The following is a 15,443-nucleotide window of genomic DNA, read 5'->3' on the forward strand; positions in this document are numbered from 1 at the left end:
GTTACTGGAACGTAAAGATATTATTATTATTATTATTATTAGTAGTAGTAGTAGTAGTAGTAGTAGTAGTAGTAGTAGTAGTAGTAGTAGCAGTAGTAGTAGTAATATTATTTTTACGGAAGTTCTAATTAAACGGGTCCATTACAGTCATCATTTTACCTATCGGTACTTACTGTTCAGTAATAAGCCTTCCGTCCGCCTCTGTGGTGCAGTGGTTAGTGTGATTAGCTGCCACCCCCGAAGCTCGGGTTCGATTTCCAGCTCTGACAAGAAATTTGAAAAGTGGTACGAGGGCTGGAACGGGGTCCACTTAGCCTCGGGAGGTCAAATGAGTAGAGGTGGTCCGATTCCCAACTCAGCCATCCTGAAAGTTGTTTCCCGTAGTTCCCCTTTCTCCAGGCAAATGCCGGGATGGTACCTAACTTAAGGCCACGGCCGCTTCCTTCCCTCTTCCTTGTCTATCCTTTCCAATCTTCCCATACCCCCGCAAGGCCCCTGTTCAGCATAGCAGGTGAGGCCGCCTGGGTGAGGTACTGGTCATTCTCCCCAGTTGTATCCCCGATCCAATGTCTCACGCTCCAGCACACTACCCTTGAGGCGGTAGAGGTGGGATCCCTTGCTGAGTCCCATGAAAAACCAACCCTGGAGGGTAAACAGATTAGGAAAAAGAAGAATAAGCCTTCTATTAGAAATGCCCGGCGGCAATTCCACAGTAGGTCTTTTTCCTTCGAGCAATGTTCACGATGGATGCAACTAAGGTTTTAGAAATTTGTCTCATTAATAACAATTTCACTGAATACTTATAGCCTTTTCTTTCAGTGTCCACCGTCCTTTCAATGACCTAAAAAGTTTATGAATAAGCATAGACAACCCGCATTGTCTATTGTCAGAAATTCATCGTAGACTGTCGCAATAACAGCACAGAAATGTTGCGCCCATATTTCATTTACTTATTAACCATTTCCTTTCATTTTGTCAGCTTGGATCACTGAGTAATGCCATTGACGTCTTAAAAATCGTACACAAATACACAACACTTGATTCGCACGTATGTGCTTGTACGGATCTTCGACGTCACTGTAAGGATTCTGTGTACTTTTCACACAGAGTACCCTACACCGGTTTTCGAGTACAGCAAGTGACCTGGCACGTGAGTCATCCTCTTCTACTTGCCAAGCCTTTAGGGGAAGTGCACAACAACATGTGTTGGCCTGCGATAAGAAACAGGTTCAACAAGCCCTATACTCGGCTACTGTACTTCCGCTACGCGTGGACAGAATGACATCACCGGCGTATCCTGCTACGGCCGTTCAAAACACATTAGGTCCTGAAATATTTGGCTCAGTTATGGGCAAACTAATAGGACAAGGTAAAAAGTACATAGCATATATTATGAGATGTATTTTTCTTAGCCGACTAGCTTAATATCTGCACGTATACACCTAACACCCTGTATACAGGGTTGGTTATGGCCTATTCTATTTATAAACTCACTCTATGCCATTTACTTGCTTCCTAAAAGTTTAATAATAAATTTACTAAGAACATGGTGGGGACAGAAAATGTTATTTCCATTTCTCATTCAATGTTCTATAACAGACAAAGAGTCTTAACTACATTGTTATTAAAGTAGCCTACAGATCCAATATCAGAAGTTATATTTGAGATAATTTCAAAATTATGAAAATTAACCTACTTAGTATCATTACTGCCACTATAACTTCAATCGTCTTTAAGATGTTTAGCTTCAAAGCAATATTTTTTAGGAATATATATCTGACAGAGATTATAATATTGAACAAGATTCAATCTATGGTACACTTTTGATACTGAGAACAGAGATGTAGGCATAGGCATTGGTAAGGTGGGACTCATACGCCATCTTCATATATGACAAAAGAACACCATATCAAGAATAGATGATGATTATAGTTTTTATGAAGAGAGATATTTAGTATATGTAGGCACAAAAATGCAAAAAAAAAAAAAAAGTTTCTTTCAGGAAGCAATGCATAACTCCTACTGAAAAGAAGGTTTAAACACTTAGAAACATGGAAGGACAATTCTGTTAGAAAGTCAGAGTCTAAATTACTACTCTACAGAATTAATTTTATAAAAAGAAAGAAGTATGTTGTCACCAATGTGAAGCAATGTTAATGAAATTATGTCCTCTGGAAAAAGGGATAATGAGAATAGCAGTGCTATTAAATTTATCTGAAGTATAAAACAGACTCCAAAGTTTTTACTGGCTGAATAGAGAAAAACTCAAACCCCTAATAATACAAAAGGAAGTTACACTCTTTGAAGATAATCCATAAAAAGGTAATATAATAGGTGGCAAAATATACCAGGAACATTATGGCAATGAAATAAAAAAAATTAAAAAAAAGTTACAGCAGAATGAATGTAGTTGATAAAATATTACTACCTTTCTTCAGAAGTTATCTTCAATTATTTGGAGTGTTTAAATAAGATAAGAGAAAGATAACCCGTGCCATGTATCATCTGAAACATTACACTCTCTTACTGGAGTAAACACAACATTCAAAAATTAAAATGTTACTATTTCTTTTTCCCTTTCTTATCAGTGCAAGAACAAATTGTTATTGAAAACTGGACTTCAGATGACACAACTACAGATAATCCAGATTCGGAACATATCTTTTCTTGTTTTATTTCTAAATACTGCTTTCCCTAGCCAGTACTGTCTATTTGTCAGATTTTGGAGGTCACCTTCATGAGAGCATTGGCTGCACCAGCAAGCTTCTGGATCTGGTCTGAAGTTGCAATGTGTTGCTTCTCCAAATATGCACGGCTGTTTCTCTCAGTTTCTTCCAAGAAGTATCTGAAATAAGATATACAGTATATACGTATACAGTATTTGTATATTCGATAATCAGTGAAATTCAACACTTGCCTCATCCACTTTACAAAACTTGTGGGAGAATGTTAATAGCCCTCCCATGTGTGCTAATTATGAATTTTAATATTTTCAGGGAAATAAAACTATCTTTATCCACTTTACTTGTGAGAGAATGTTGAGTCCTCCCATGGACATTAAACATGAATTTTAATAATTTTATGGAAAGAAAACAATCCTCATGCACTTCACATAGTTTGTGAGAGAAGCTTTAATTATGAATTTTAATTTTTTCAAAGAAATAAAACATTAACAACCAGAGTATCATCCCTTGATGCAATCTGCGTAATGCAGTCAATACAAAGAATTTTATTGCTGTCAGATTTGCCAGTTTTTATGTTAGTGTGGCAATAATGATTCTTAAACACAGAGCAACTGTGGTTAACTCAGCAATATTCCCATCCAAAAAAGAGGGTTTCAAATGAAGGGATCTTTCAACACTCACAGAATAACATACATTAAATTTAGGGAAACCTTACACTAATGTATACTAAATGACAATTCAACTGTGTTGAGAACTTAGGAATGGGAACAAACAAATTACAAAAGTCATATATAGAAAGACAGGAACATGAATAAGAACAGATGATAGGATAAACACAATGACAAGTCAGCATCAGAAGAGGGAGCAGTAAAAAAGGAGATGAGGACAATCTCCACATCTTCATACATTGTTGTCTTCAAATACTGTAGTTAGGCTCTCTCCTCATCAATCTCAATTTTTCTACAACCATTTCTTTTCTTCCCCTGACAAGTTTGTTTCTGCTTCCCAGCTTCAGGAAAATGATATGATTCAACACTCATGAAGGAGCCATATTGATAGATTTTCATTCTTGATGTGGAAAGTTTAGGATAACAAGAAAGCCAAACAAACACAGGAAAGAGGCTTCTTCTTTTTTTTAAATCCCATTCTTCTGATACTTATTTAAATGGTCATTTCGTTAGTGATTATAAAATTGATCAAAACTTCAGAATTTACCATTTAAAACTTGAAACACATTTAAGATTTTAATTGAACAAATTTTCACCGATACTATAAACAAACAAACAAACCCCATGGCACTACAGCCCTTGAAGGGCCTTGGCCTACCAAGCAACCGCTGCTCAGCACGAAGGCCTGCAGATTACGAGGTGTCGTGTCGTCAGCACAACATATACTCTCGGCCGTTATTCTTGGCTTTCTAGACCGGGGCTGCTATCTCACCGTCAGATAGCTCCTCAATTCTAATCATGCAGGCTGAGTGGACCTTGAACCAGTCCTGGCTGGGAATAGAATCTGGGACCTCCGGGTAAGAGACAGGCACGTTACCCCTACACCACACGGGGCTTGCACCGATACTATACACCCCCAACACCCCCCCCCCCCCATTTTACTTATAAACCTACCTGTAATTTACCATGATGCCACATGAATTATCTAGTCCTCGTGGAGTGAGATTTGCTTGCCAGTTCAGTCGCCACATTACAGCACCATTTCTCAGGTGGAAATTAGCTGAAATATTTAAAAAATAAAATAATAATAATTATAATGATGAAATGATACAGTAACAGAATATTAGTACAATTTACAACAGGGCCCCTAAAACGCCCAAAATCTCATGCGTGCAAACTGAGGTGCAGAGTTCCTGTGCACAGTGCATCGGTCCCACTCGGCTCGGACCAACGCTTCGTCTCTGGGCTACTTGGCTAAGCTCGGCTCGGATTTGGAGCGCTACGGAGCAAGTGAGGAAGTGGGAGACAGGCGGAGCGAGCGAGACAGGCATGGGGAAAGAGAGAGAGAGCACTATTGCTCCAAATCGAGGAGTGGGGATCTGCACTCTGGTCAACCAAGCAAAGTCGTCTTTTGCACTGTGCACAGCGCAATGCACTGGTGCATGCACCCTGAGAGGCCCTGATTTACAATGATCAGCCAGAACATTATGACCACCTAACTAATAGCCGGTATGTCCACCTTTGGAAAGGATAACAGCGGCAACGCATCTTGGCATGGAAGCAATGAGGCCTTGTTAGGTCGCTGGAGGGAGTTGGCACCACATCTGCACACACAAGTCACCTGATTCCCGTAAATTCCAGGGAAGAGGGGATGTTTTCGATCGGGTTAACATCTGGAGAGTTGGGGTCAGCACATCAATTGCAACTCGCCACTGTGTTCCTCGAACCAATCCATCACACTCCTGGCCTTGTGACATGGCTCATTATCTTGTTGAAAAATGCCACTGCCATTGCGAAACATGATCGACATGAAGGGGAGTACGTGGTTTGCAACTAGTGTAGTCTCGGCCGTCATGGTGACTTGCACGAGCTCCACTGGACCCATGGATGCCCACGTGAATGTTCCCCAGAGCATAATTGAGCCATCAACAGCTTATCTCTGTCCCGCAGTACAGGTGTCAAGTAGCTGTTCCCCTGGAAGACGACAGATTCGCACCCTCCCATCGGCAAGATGAAGAAGGTATCGGGATTCATCAGACCATGCAACGCTCTGCCACTGTGCCAACATCCAGTGATGATGGTCACGTGCCCATTTCAGTTGTAGTTGCTGATGTTGTGGTGTTAACATTGGCACATGCACGGGTCGTCGGCTGCGGAGGTTCATCGTTAGGAGTGTTCGGTGCACTGTGTGTTCAGACATACTTGTAATCTGCCCAGCCTACGACGTCCGACATCTGTAATGAGAGGTGGATGCCCAAACCCTCGACGTTTGGACGTGGTTTCACCTTGGTTTCGCACTTGTTGGAGACACTCACCACAGCACTCCTCGAACACCTAACAAACAATTGCACATCAATTGCATTATCTTACTGTTATCTTATTATTTTACTGTAATCCCACTTCAATACGGAGCAAAATGAAATTTATAACTATTAATGAAATGGCACCCAACAAACCGTGCAGTTTCAAATGCTCGTGTCGAGCCTCTGAGCCAACATAATCTGCTCCCGATCAAACTCAGATAGATCGCGCACCTTCCCCATTTTACACACGGACAGCATGCTCACTGATACCACATGCACCGTGTGTGTGTCTGACTAGCAGTCATTCCTCGTCAAAAGACGCTGCTATCACCTGGACAGGTTTATATTGGTAGTAGGTAGATGGTCATAATGTTCTGGTCGATCAGTGTATATTTTACACTGATAACAAAATCAATTTAATAATCATTCTGTTAAATCCTAGGTCAACCTCAAAACTATTCTTAAAAAATAAGCAAAGATGTAATCTTTTGTACTGAATTATATACTGTATCATGATACAGAGTAAAATTGGATTTCGGCTGCAATTAAACAACTTAATCTATTGAAAAATGATCGAAATTATGGCAGACAATAGGCAGTATAAGCTGGTAAAGAAAATTATAGAAAGAATGACAGGGAATATATCTACCATGACTTGGCGAGGTAATCACTCTTTCTTTCTACTTTTTTCTTTCTCAACTCATTAATCCTCATATACACACATGCACACCTTCAAAGCTTGAAGCAAGACTCTTGATCAGAACATACAAATTACACAACGTTATACAAAATACTCAGATCCTGGCAAATACATCACATTACAGAGGTGTGAAAATTATTAGACTCAAAGAAGACAAAAAATTAAATTGTCTTAGTTTTAGTTTTTGTCCTCACCTGTCTTTCTAATTTGTTCCATGGAACTCTCTATCTTTCAGTCAAATATTCATCCAACTTATTAATATTTGTGAAATACTGTATTATTCATATTTTTCAAAATATTACTTTGTGATTCAATATTCCTGTTTGGTCTATTGCTAAACCTACATCATCAGTTTCCAAGAGTTTGGATAGTAAATACTACAAAGCACAGAAAATTATACCATTGCTCAAGTAAAGCAAAATATCAAAGAACCACTTCATGTAATTCCATTTTATCTAATCACACTCAAAAGAGAAATTAAAAATTCTCAACACTGGAATTTAATATTGATAGAGGAGTCTATTGACTATATCGTCACTGATGTAACTGAAAGAAAATGTATTGACCTGGAAGAGGCCCACAGGAGTTCAAGAAGGCATGCCAGATACTGGTGTCGAGGAGAACCAGTTTGTTGTCTGTCTGTTCATACAAGGAAGGAACACTGTCACTGACAAGGGGAGCACAATCTTCCAAAGGACCATGTAGAGTTATGTAACTTGCAAATCGTTGGTGCTATTATGGGTGATTTTCAAAACTCCAACAAAAGACAATGACAAGTCCCCAACCCTTGTATATTTGGCCACAGATCAGCATTCAACCTTATGGAAAGGGATGTATTCATTATTGCCTGTTTCTGTGGTGGTGTGTTGCATGTAGATGAAGAGAAGTGTATTAAGGTGAACATAAACACCAGTCCATGAGCCAGAAGAATTAACCATATGCAATTAAAATCCCCGACCTGGCTGGGAATCAAATCTGGGGCCCTCTGAACCAAAGGCCAGTATGTTGAACATTCAACCAAAAAGCCAGACAAACATAAAGCTGACTGGTAGGTATAAATCAATATATATATAAAATAAGAGTTTGTCTGTACATTGCTCAGAATTTAAAAAGAATGGTATTTCTGCATCGGTTGTGTCCACAGTAACAAAGAAATCCACTTTTTAAAATTTTTTCGTTATCTCTATCTATACTGCAAGAAATCATCTTCATTTCCCATATCAAAACTTATTTACATTGAATCAATAACAGTAAATTTCCACCTTTTTGATACATATATTTGTTTTAAGCAAATCAATTACACATTTACAGTACGTGTTTCATTCCATTTGGAACTTCTTCAGCTGTACGAGGACGGTTTGAAAAGTTCTTGGAATCACCGCTAGATGTCAGTGCTAGAGCAACGAGGTTCCCGCGCAATAATCACACATCCTTTGTGAGTGAACACGTGGTGCGTCAGTGCTCTAGCTGCAGGAGTGTGGTAGTGATGACTCTTTGTTGTTGTTCCCGCGTAGTGATTTGTGACAATGGAAAAAACTGAGATTCGAGCAGTGATTAAATACTTTGTAAAGAAAGGTATGAAAGCAAAGGAAATTCATGCCGACTTTCAGAACACACTGGGGGACTCTGCTCCTTCATTTTCAACTGTTGCCAAGTGGACCAGCGAGTTTAAATTTGGTCGGGAGAGCTTGGATGATGATCCGCGTAGTGGACGGCCAAAAAGTGTTACGACCCCAGAATTTATCGCAAAAGTGCATAAAATGGTCATGGAGGATCGTCGACTTAAAGTGCGGGAGAATGCTGAAGCTATAGGGATGTCTTCTGAATAGGTATATTATATTTTAACCGAAGAATTGGGTATGAAAAAATTATCCGCAAGATGGGTGCCGCGACTCTTGACATTGGACAATAAACGCACCAGATTGGAAATGTCCGAACAAAGTCTGGCCCGTTTTCAGTGCAACCAACAAGATTTTTTGCGCCGGTTTGTGACTACAGATGAAACTTGGGTCCACTACTATACACCAGAGACAAAACAGCAGTCAAAACAGTGGAAACATGCTGATTCACCACCACCAAAGAAAGCAAAGGTAGTGCGTTCGGCCAGAAATGTCATGGCCTCAGTTATCTGGGATGCAAAAGGCATTCTGCTGATAGATTATCTTCCTACTGGCCAAACAATTATGGGGCAATACTATGCAAACCTCCTAGACCAACTACAGGAAAAGATACGCGAAACAAGGCCTGGTTTGGCAAGGAAAAAGGTCATCTTTCATCAGGACAACGCTCCGCCGCACACAAGTGTTATTGCCATGGCAAAACTTCATGAACTGGGGTATGAATTGTTGCCACATCCACCTTATTCACCTGATTTGGCACTATCAGACTTTCATCTATTCCCCAAGCTGAAAATTTTCCTCGGTGAATGGAGATTTTCTACAAGGGAAGAACTGACAGCCAAATTGGAGAGGTATTTTGCAGGCCTGGAGGAAACTCATTTTCGAGATGGGATCAAGGCATTGGAACATCGCTGGACCAAATGCATTAGTCTACAGGGAGACTATGTTGAAAAATAAAAGCAGTTCCACCGAGGTAAGGTACTTAATTCTAATACATTCCGATAACTTTTCGGACCACCTACATATTACAATGCTTAGGTGAAATTACAAAGTATATTTATCTTCTTAAAAACATCTTAACGAGTACCTTGTTTCGCTTAAAATCTATGTGAATTAAAAAAAAATTAAAATAATTAAAATCAATGTGGATTATTAAATGGGGCAGTGAAATGGGAAGGAAAATGGATTTACTTATTTTAACCTATTTTAAAACTATATCTATTCATTTGAATTGAAGTTAATTTTTTTTTTTTTTGTTCCCAGCACTTATTCTCACTATGATGTATGATTTTCTAGTTGTCTATAATTTAAAAAATTTGAAAAATAATTTTCCTTTGTCACTGTTCTATTTTTTTTACAAGGATGTTCTCTTCATTTGCTCTTTCCAAGGCGAATGTTGTTTGTTTTAAGTTTATAAAAGTGTCTCTTGAATTCAGTTAATGCAGGATCCCTGAAGCTGACTGCTGTCATACTACAGTATTATGACAGCAGGCTGCATTATGATGGAAGGCTGCATCAGCCATCGCCTCCAAGGACACAGCAGATTTGTTGTCAACAACAAGATTTCGGGGAAGCTCTTTTAATCATAATGAGAAAAAAAGTGCTGGGAACAAAAACATTTTTTAACTTCAATTCAAATTGAATAGATAATGTTTTAAAATAGGTTAAAATAAGTAAATCCATTTTCCTTCCCATTTCACTGCCCCATTTCTCCATCCACATTGATTTTAATTATTTTAATTTTTTTTTAAATTTACGTAGATTTTAAGCAAAACAAGGTACTCATTAAGATGTTTTTAAGAAGATAAATTTACTTTGTAATTTCACCTAACCGTTGTAATACAGTTGAAGATGTTCCAAATGGAACGAAAGATGTACTGTAAATGATCAATTGATTTGCTTAAAGCAAATATAAGTATCAAAAAGGTGGAAATTTACTGTTATTGATTTAATCTCTATCTATATGTATGTACACGCATTACGAGAAAATGACAGAAGAGAATTTAACTAAAACCGGTATGTAAAGTTGGGGAATGAGGCACTACAATCTAGGCTATAAATAATTTTATTCATGCTGAATGAAATGGTAGTTTAGCGGGAGGCCTAAAATTCAATTCTCAAATATTTATGTTATTAGTGGTCCTGTTGATAAATACTACATAACTAAAATTATACAGAATTAAATTTCTGATCATTTATGCTTTATACAGTTTTACCATACTGACTATAATATAGAATTCATGAATTTAGACTTTTGTTCCTTAGTCCATATCAACACCGAGCATTGCTACCATAGAAAAATTGTTTAATCGTGTTAACTGGTGATGGTTTTTGTCATGAGTGTCTTAAAGTGTAAAACCCCGTGGTCATCAGTCCCTATTGCCAAGGACAATTATGAAGATGATTATTAAAAAAAACAAGAAAAACCGTAAAAGAACAGTCCCTTGAAGAATAAGACAAGAGGGAATCATGAGAGAAGGAAGGACTCCCTTTACATTAGATGCCCTAATAACACAGAGTATGAAGAAAACTAAATGTGAAGGTCTACAATGTCGAAAGGTCATATAACTGACCAACAATAACATTACACTGACCATTGTTGTGATGTGATTTGTCTCTTCCGCTGCCACTCGTTTCTGATAGATGGGATTACTGCTGCGTCCCAAGTAAAATAGCATGCCTGAATATTCATTCATAGGTAATAAGTTTCGTTGTGGTCTGTATCGACGACGATCACTAACAAAGAGGGGGAAAGGAAGGTCTATCCCCTAATTATCTTTATTGAATGTTGGGACTAGTTTCGACCCTGTTATTTAACCCTCTTGGAGCCAGGAGCCGATCTGGTCGGCCGCTCATCATCAGCTGGAAGAGGCCAGAGCTCTGCCTCCACTCTACTATTGTAAAGTGCCAGGCCATTTTTAGGGGAAATACATGTATTTTAAAATTCGCGTATATCTACCGGTGTATGGCAAATACCAGCAAGAAATTTTCTACATGTCGACTACATAAAATAAACAACTGATTCAGAGTGATGTAAAGAATCAAAAACGTTTTATTGTTGATATTATGGTTGTCGATAATGTTTATTTTTAGGAAGAGAAAAACATTTTTGTACTTTCTCTCTCAATATCTACTTTGAAAAAATCATTTACGATACAAAAGAATGTATTTCTATAAAATAATTACTTTGAATGAGAAAAATAAGAACATAAAAAATAAAAATTAAAACGTATGTCACTAGTAAAAAAAGACAATTTTACTCACTGATAAAACTGTGTATATATCGATGTATGGCAAATACTGACAAGAAATTTTCTACGTGCAGGCTACATAGTATAAAAAGTAATCCTGAGTTATTAAAAAATAAAACTTAATAGTTGATGTTATAGTTTTTATTTTCAATGAAAACCTTTTCTCGTTTTTGGTTCCAGTATCTATTTGAAAAACAAACATTTTACAATACAACACAATATGTGTAATTAAAAAACCTATGGCGCTAAAGCCCTGATGGGCCTTGGCCTACCAAGAAAATGCTGCTCAGTCCAAAGACCTGCAGTTTACAAGGTAATGCATGGTCAGTGAGATGAATTCTCTCGGTCATTATTTTTGGTTTTCTAGACCAAAGGTCACCTTCTCACATTCAGATATCTCCTCAGTTAAAATCACCTAGGGCCACTTAGGTTGAGTAGACCTCTGACCAACCCTCAGGCCCAGGTAAAAATCCTTGACAGGCAGGCATGCTACGTTTGGCCCGCGGGGACTGGCATTTACGTAATGATAGATAATTTATTTCTGAACAAAATTCTATAAAATAATTAGGGGTCTACTCTGAACGAGAAAGAGAAAAAGAATAAAAGTACAAATTCAAATATAGTATGTCACTAGTAAAAAGAAGGAAAATGACAAAATACATTTACTCACCGAAAAATGTTGAGATGAAGACTTCTCACCATATATAGATTATTGTTCAAAGTTTGAAACCACTGTTGAAGCGCTTAGGGGTATAGTTGTATATTTACACTAACACTAATCACTTATCACTAACACTAATAATAGGAACAATAAAGACAATAAAAATATTTAACTTTATAAAAAAAATCTGTGTGTTTTGTCTTTTTTGTGTGTTTTAAATATATTTTGTTTATTTAAGGCATATGAAGAACTGCACATTTAGTATGCAGGCCTTTATTGCACTTGAAGCACACAGTTCGCGACCTCTTCCTCTGTTGCAGAGGACCGTTTTTCTAATTTACCTGACAAAAGTTATGCCACACACAGGAATATTCGTGATAATTTTTTGTCTATTCTCAAACCATTCGGCACTCGGAGATTCAATTATACTGGAGCAGAACTGGAGCCTAGTCATTTTATTTCCATTACAGTTTCCTAAATACATAAAATAAGCATTTAAGACCATTCTCGAAATGATATTGAATGCAATTTTTTTCCAGAATTTCAAAGTTCTACATTCAATTAACCCTGGAGTGGTCGCATGGGTTTTGTCAATATTAATGGTCGCACCGGGTCTCTCAAACCCATTTTTTCTCTGTGTTTTACTATTAGATTTTTATACTTTATTTCCAATTACAGTATTATAGGCCATTATTTTGTTTATTTTACAGCACTTTACATGACTACAATATTTAACTATCCCGTTTCTTAACCAAAAAATTTATTTTTATAATTGCGTTAAAAACTTATTGTTTTCTGTTAACTTGTGAAATGTTAAACATGGTAAAGGCAAAATGTATTTTACATCATTTTTTTCACTTTTTCCTGCATCTACATGCACAAAGCAACACTTTCATCTATTTTCTACACAGTCTTAATAAAACATATTTTTGAGAATTTCACACTTGAACTACTGCTACAAAAATATGGACTTTTTTTTAGGTATGTGCGAATTATTTGTCATAATTCATAAAAGAAAAATCAAAGTGTTAGAAACACATCCAATACAGGGAAACATAACTTTAATCAATTTCTATGCACATTCTACAGACAAGTTGTCCGTGTTCTCCGCAAATGAAATTTTGGCACTTGGGGTAGAAGAAGGATGACTTCCTGTCTTTGTTTGTTGGACAGAAATGACCAAGAGTTCCTTCATCTTCAGATTCCTCCAATATGAAATGAATCCAGGCAGAATTAGCTTCATCCATTGTTACACAGAAGAAAATGTGTACTAAACTAACAATGCGAAGTTTGACAACAAAGACCAACGTTAACAGTCGCACCGGGTCTGCGAGACCCTGAACAGCCTGTACGCGCAAAGTTTCCAAGGCAACTGAGAGCGGGCTACTGTGTTCGGTTGAAGGTCGGGAGCCAAGAAGCTACCAGGGATGGTGAAGCGCTGGGTTCATTCCAACAACAGGAACACCAATAAGTATGTCCACCCGGGTCTCTTAGACCCATCGCGACCGCTCCAGGGTTAAATAAAAATACACCATCATGTCATTTATATCAAGCAAAAAAGATGCTAGATAAAGAAAAACAGAAAAACTATCCAAGACCAAGTAAGCCAAGAAGTTAATAGACTACAGGAACTTTTTAAGATGCTAGATAAAGAAAAAAAAACTATCCAAGACCAAGTAAGCCAAGAAGTTAATAGAATACAGGAACTTTTTAGAACAAAGAATCTCATAGTTAAGAGGGTAGTAAGAGAAGAGAAGGAAAAGGCATGGAAGGAGTTTGTGTATAAATTGGAATTAGCAGAGGAAATAGGAAATTATTGTACAGGGTAGTCAAGAATAGAAGGAGCAAACAAGAGGATATAAAGGCAATAGAAGAGGACAATGGAAACTTAGTGCAAAAAGAAGAAAAAACCAGGAATGAATCTAATACTTTTTTTGATAATCTCTTAAATGGAGTAGCGAGCACTACATCAGACAGTGCAGTAGTAACGAGTAAAGTAGATGCATAGAACCCTAATTACATGGCTGGAGATGGAAAAGTCAAGTATGAGGAAAGGAAAAGCAGTTGGAGTGGATGAGTTAAGTAGAAATATGTTGCAAGCAGCAGGAACTCCAGCAGTCCAGTGGTTATATAGACTCCTAAACACAGTATGACAGGAAAACACTATCCCAGAATACTGGAAGAAGGGTGTAATCGTACCTCTTTTCAAGAAGGGGAGTAGATGGAAATGCGTCAACTACTGTGGAATTACTCTGCTCTCTCATGGTCTAAAACTTCTGGAAAAAATCATAGAGAGTAGATTAAGAGGAACTGTAGAACCTTTATTGGAAGAGGAACAATATAGTTTTAGGCCTGGTAGAACAACTATAGACCTTATCTTTGCTGTCAGGATGTTAACGGAAAAGCACTGGGAAAAAGGGAAACAACTTTTTCTATTATTCCGAGACGTCAAAAAGGCTTATGATAGCATACCAAGGAAGCATATCTGGAAATGCCTAAAAGAGCCGGGAGTTTGTGACAGTCTTATTACAAAAGTAAAGATGATGTATGATAAAACCAGAAGTTGTGTGCAAGTAGGTTGCGAGTTGTCCAAACGGTTTGAAATAAAGAGAGGAGTACAGCAAGGCAGTGCTTTGTCACCCCTCTTATTTATCACTGCGATGGATGCCATAACAAAGGCTCTAAAAAGTCAGGATCAGCAGGACTTGCAAGCTGTCATCTTTGCAGACGACGTGGGGATCTGGGGTGAAACCGAAAATGATGTGGAGAAAAAGCTGCAGAAATGGAGTCAAGAGTTCAAGATGTAGGATTTAAATCAACAAGGCTAAGATGGTGGTGATGAAGTTACAGATGAGAGATGACAAACCACAAATCAGAATAAATGACACCAAACTGGACAGTGTTCCAACGTTTAGTACTTGGGTAGTATAGTATCAAAAGACAACCTTGCAAAGTATGAGGTGGATAGTCGAATTAGCAAGGCAACTCAATTTTACCATTTGCCTATTAGGTTCTTTTTCTGGATTGTAATACGTTGTTGTTTTATGTACCTTATGTACTGGATGCCAATGTTTCAAATACATTGAGGCATTCATTATCAAGGCAACTGATGTACCCCTACTCAAACCGAGGTAATCACTTTCCCTAGGAACCTAAAATCAACAGCGATCTTGGGTACAAGAGGCATGCACTCTAACCATTCAGCCACTGGGATTAGTTATTTGAAGTGTTCAAAGCCATCTATCACAAGGAGGCATTTACACTGATAGAGCAAAATAATGTTGCTGGTTATTTTGTATAGCCAACAAGACAAGCTTGCTAGGATACTGCAAGTACACTGGCAACAATGTTCCCATGGTCTAAATACAGTACTGTCAAGAAAGAAACTATGCTGTTGGAGCTTAAGAAATTAATTACTCTCTCCAGTCCTTCTAAACTGAAGTACTACTAGTAAATACAGTACAACCTCGTTAATTTGAAGTCGTTGGGACGCAAAAATTAGACTTCAAATTACGTGATTTCGAATTAATCGCCAAATTGTAATTCACAAATGCCAA

The 15,443-nt window shown here is 37.8% G+C and overlaps 1 protein-coding gene across 1 annotated transcript in view; it reads right to left on the bottom strand.

Annotated features, from left to right (window-relative positions):
* Window positions 1-2,100: 2,100 nt before the first annotated feature.
* The window catches only part of LOC136874623 (malonyl-CoA decarboxylase, mitochondrial), a 93,975-nt gene continuing 80,632 nt past the window's right edge, over window positions 2,101-15,443 (bottom strand). Inside the window, exons 9-10 of the mRNA XM_067148254.2 lie at window positions 4,307-4,412; window positions 2,101-2,845 (exon numbers count right to left, since the gene is read on the bottom strand). Coding sequence (XP_067004355.2) covers window positions 2,716-2,845; window positions 4,307-4,412 — 236 coding nt within the window. The 3' untranslated portion in view covers window positions 2,101-2,715. The remainder of the gene's footprint in view (window positions 2,846-4,306; window positions 4,413-15,443) is intronic.

This window comes from Anabrus simplex, chromosome 1 (assembly GCF_040414725.1).
Source record: "Anabrus simplex isolate iqAnaSimp1 chromosome 1, ASM4041472v1, whole genome shotgun sequence".
Classification (NCBI taxonomy): Eukaryota; Metazoa; Arthropoda; class Insecta; order Orthoptera; family Tettigoniidae; genus Anabrus; species Anabrus simplex.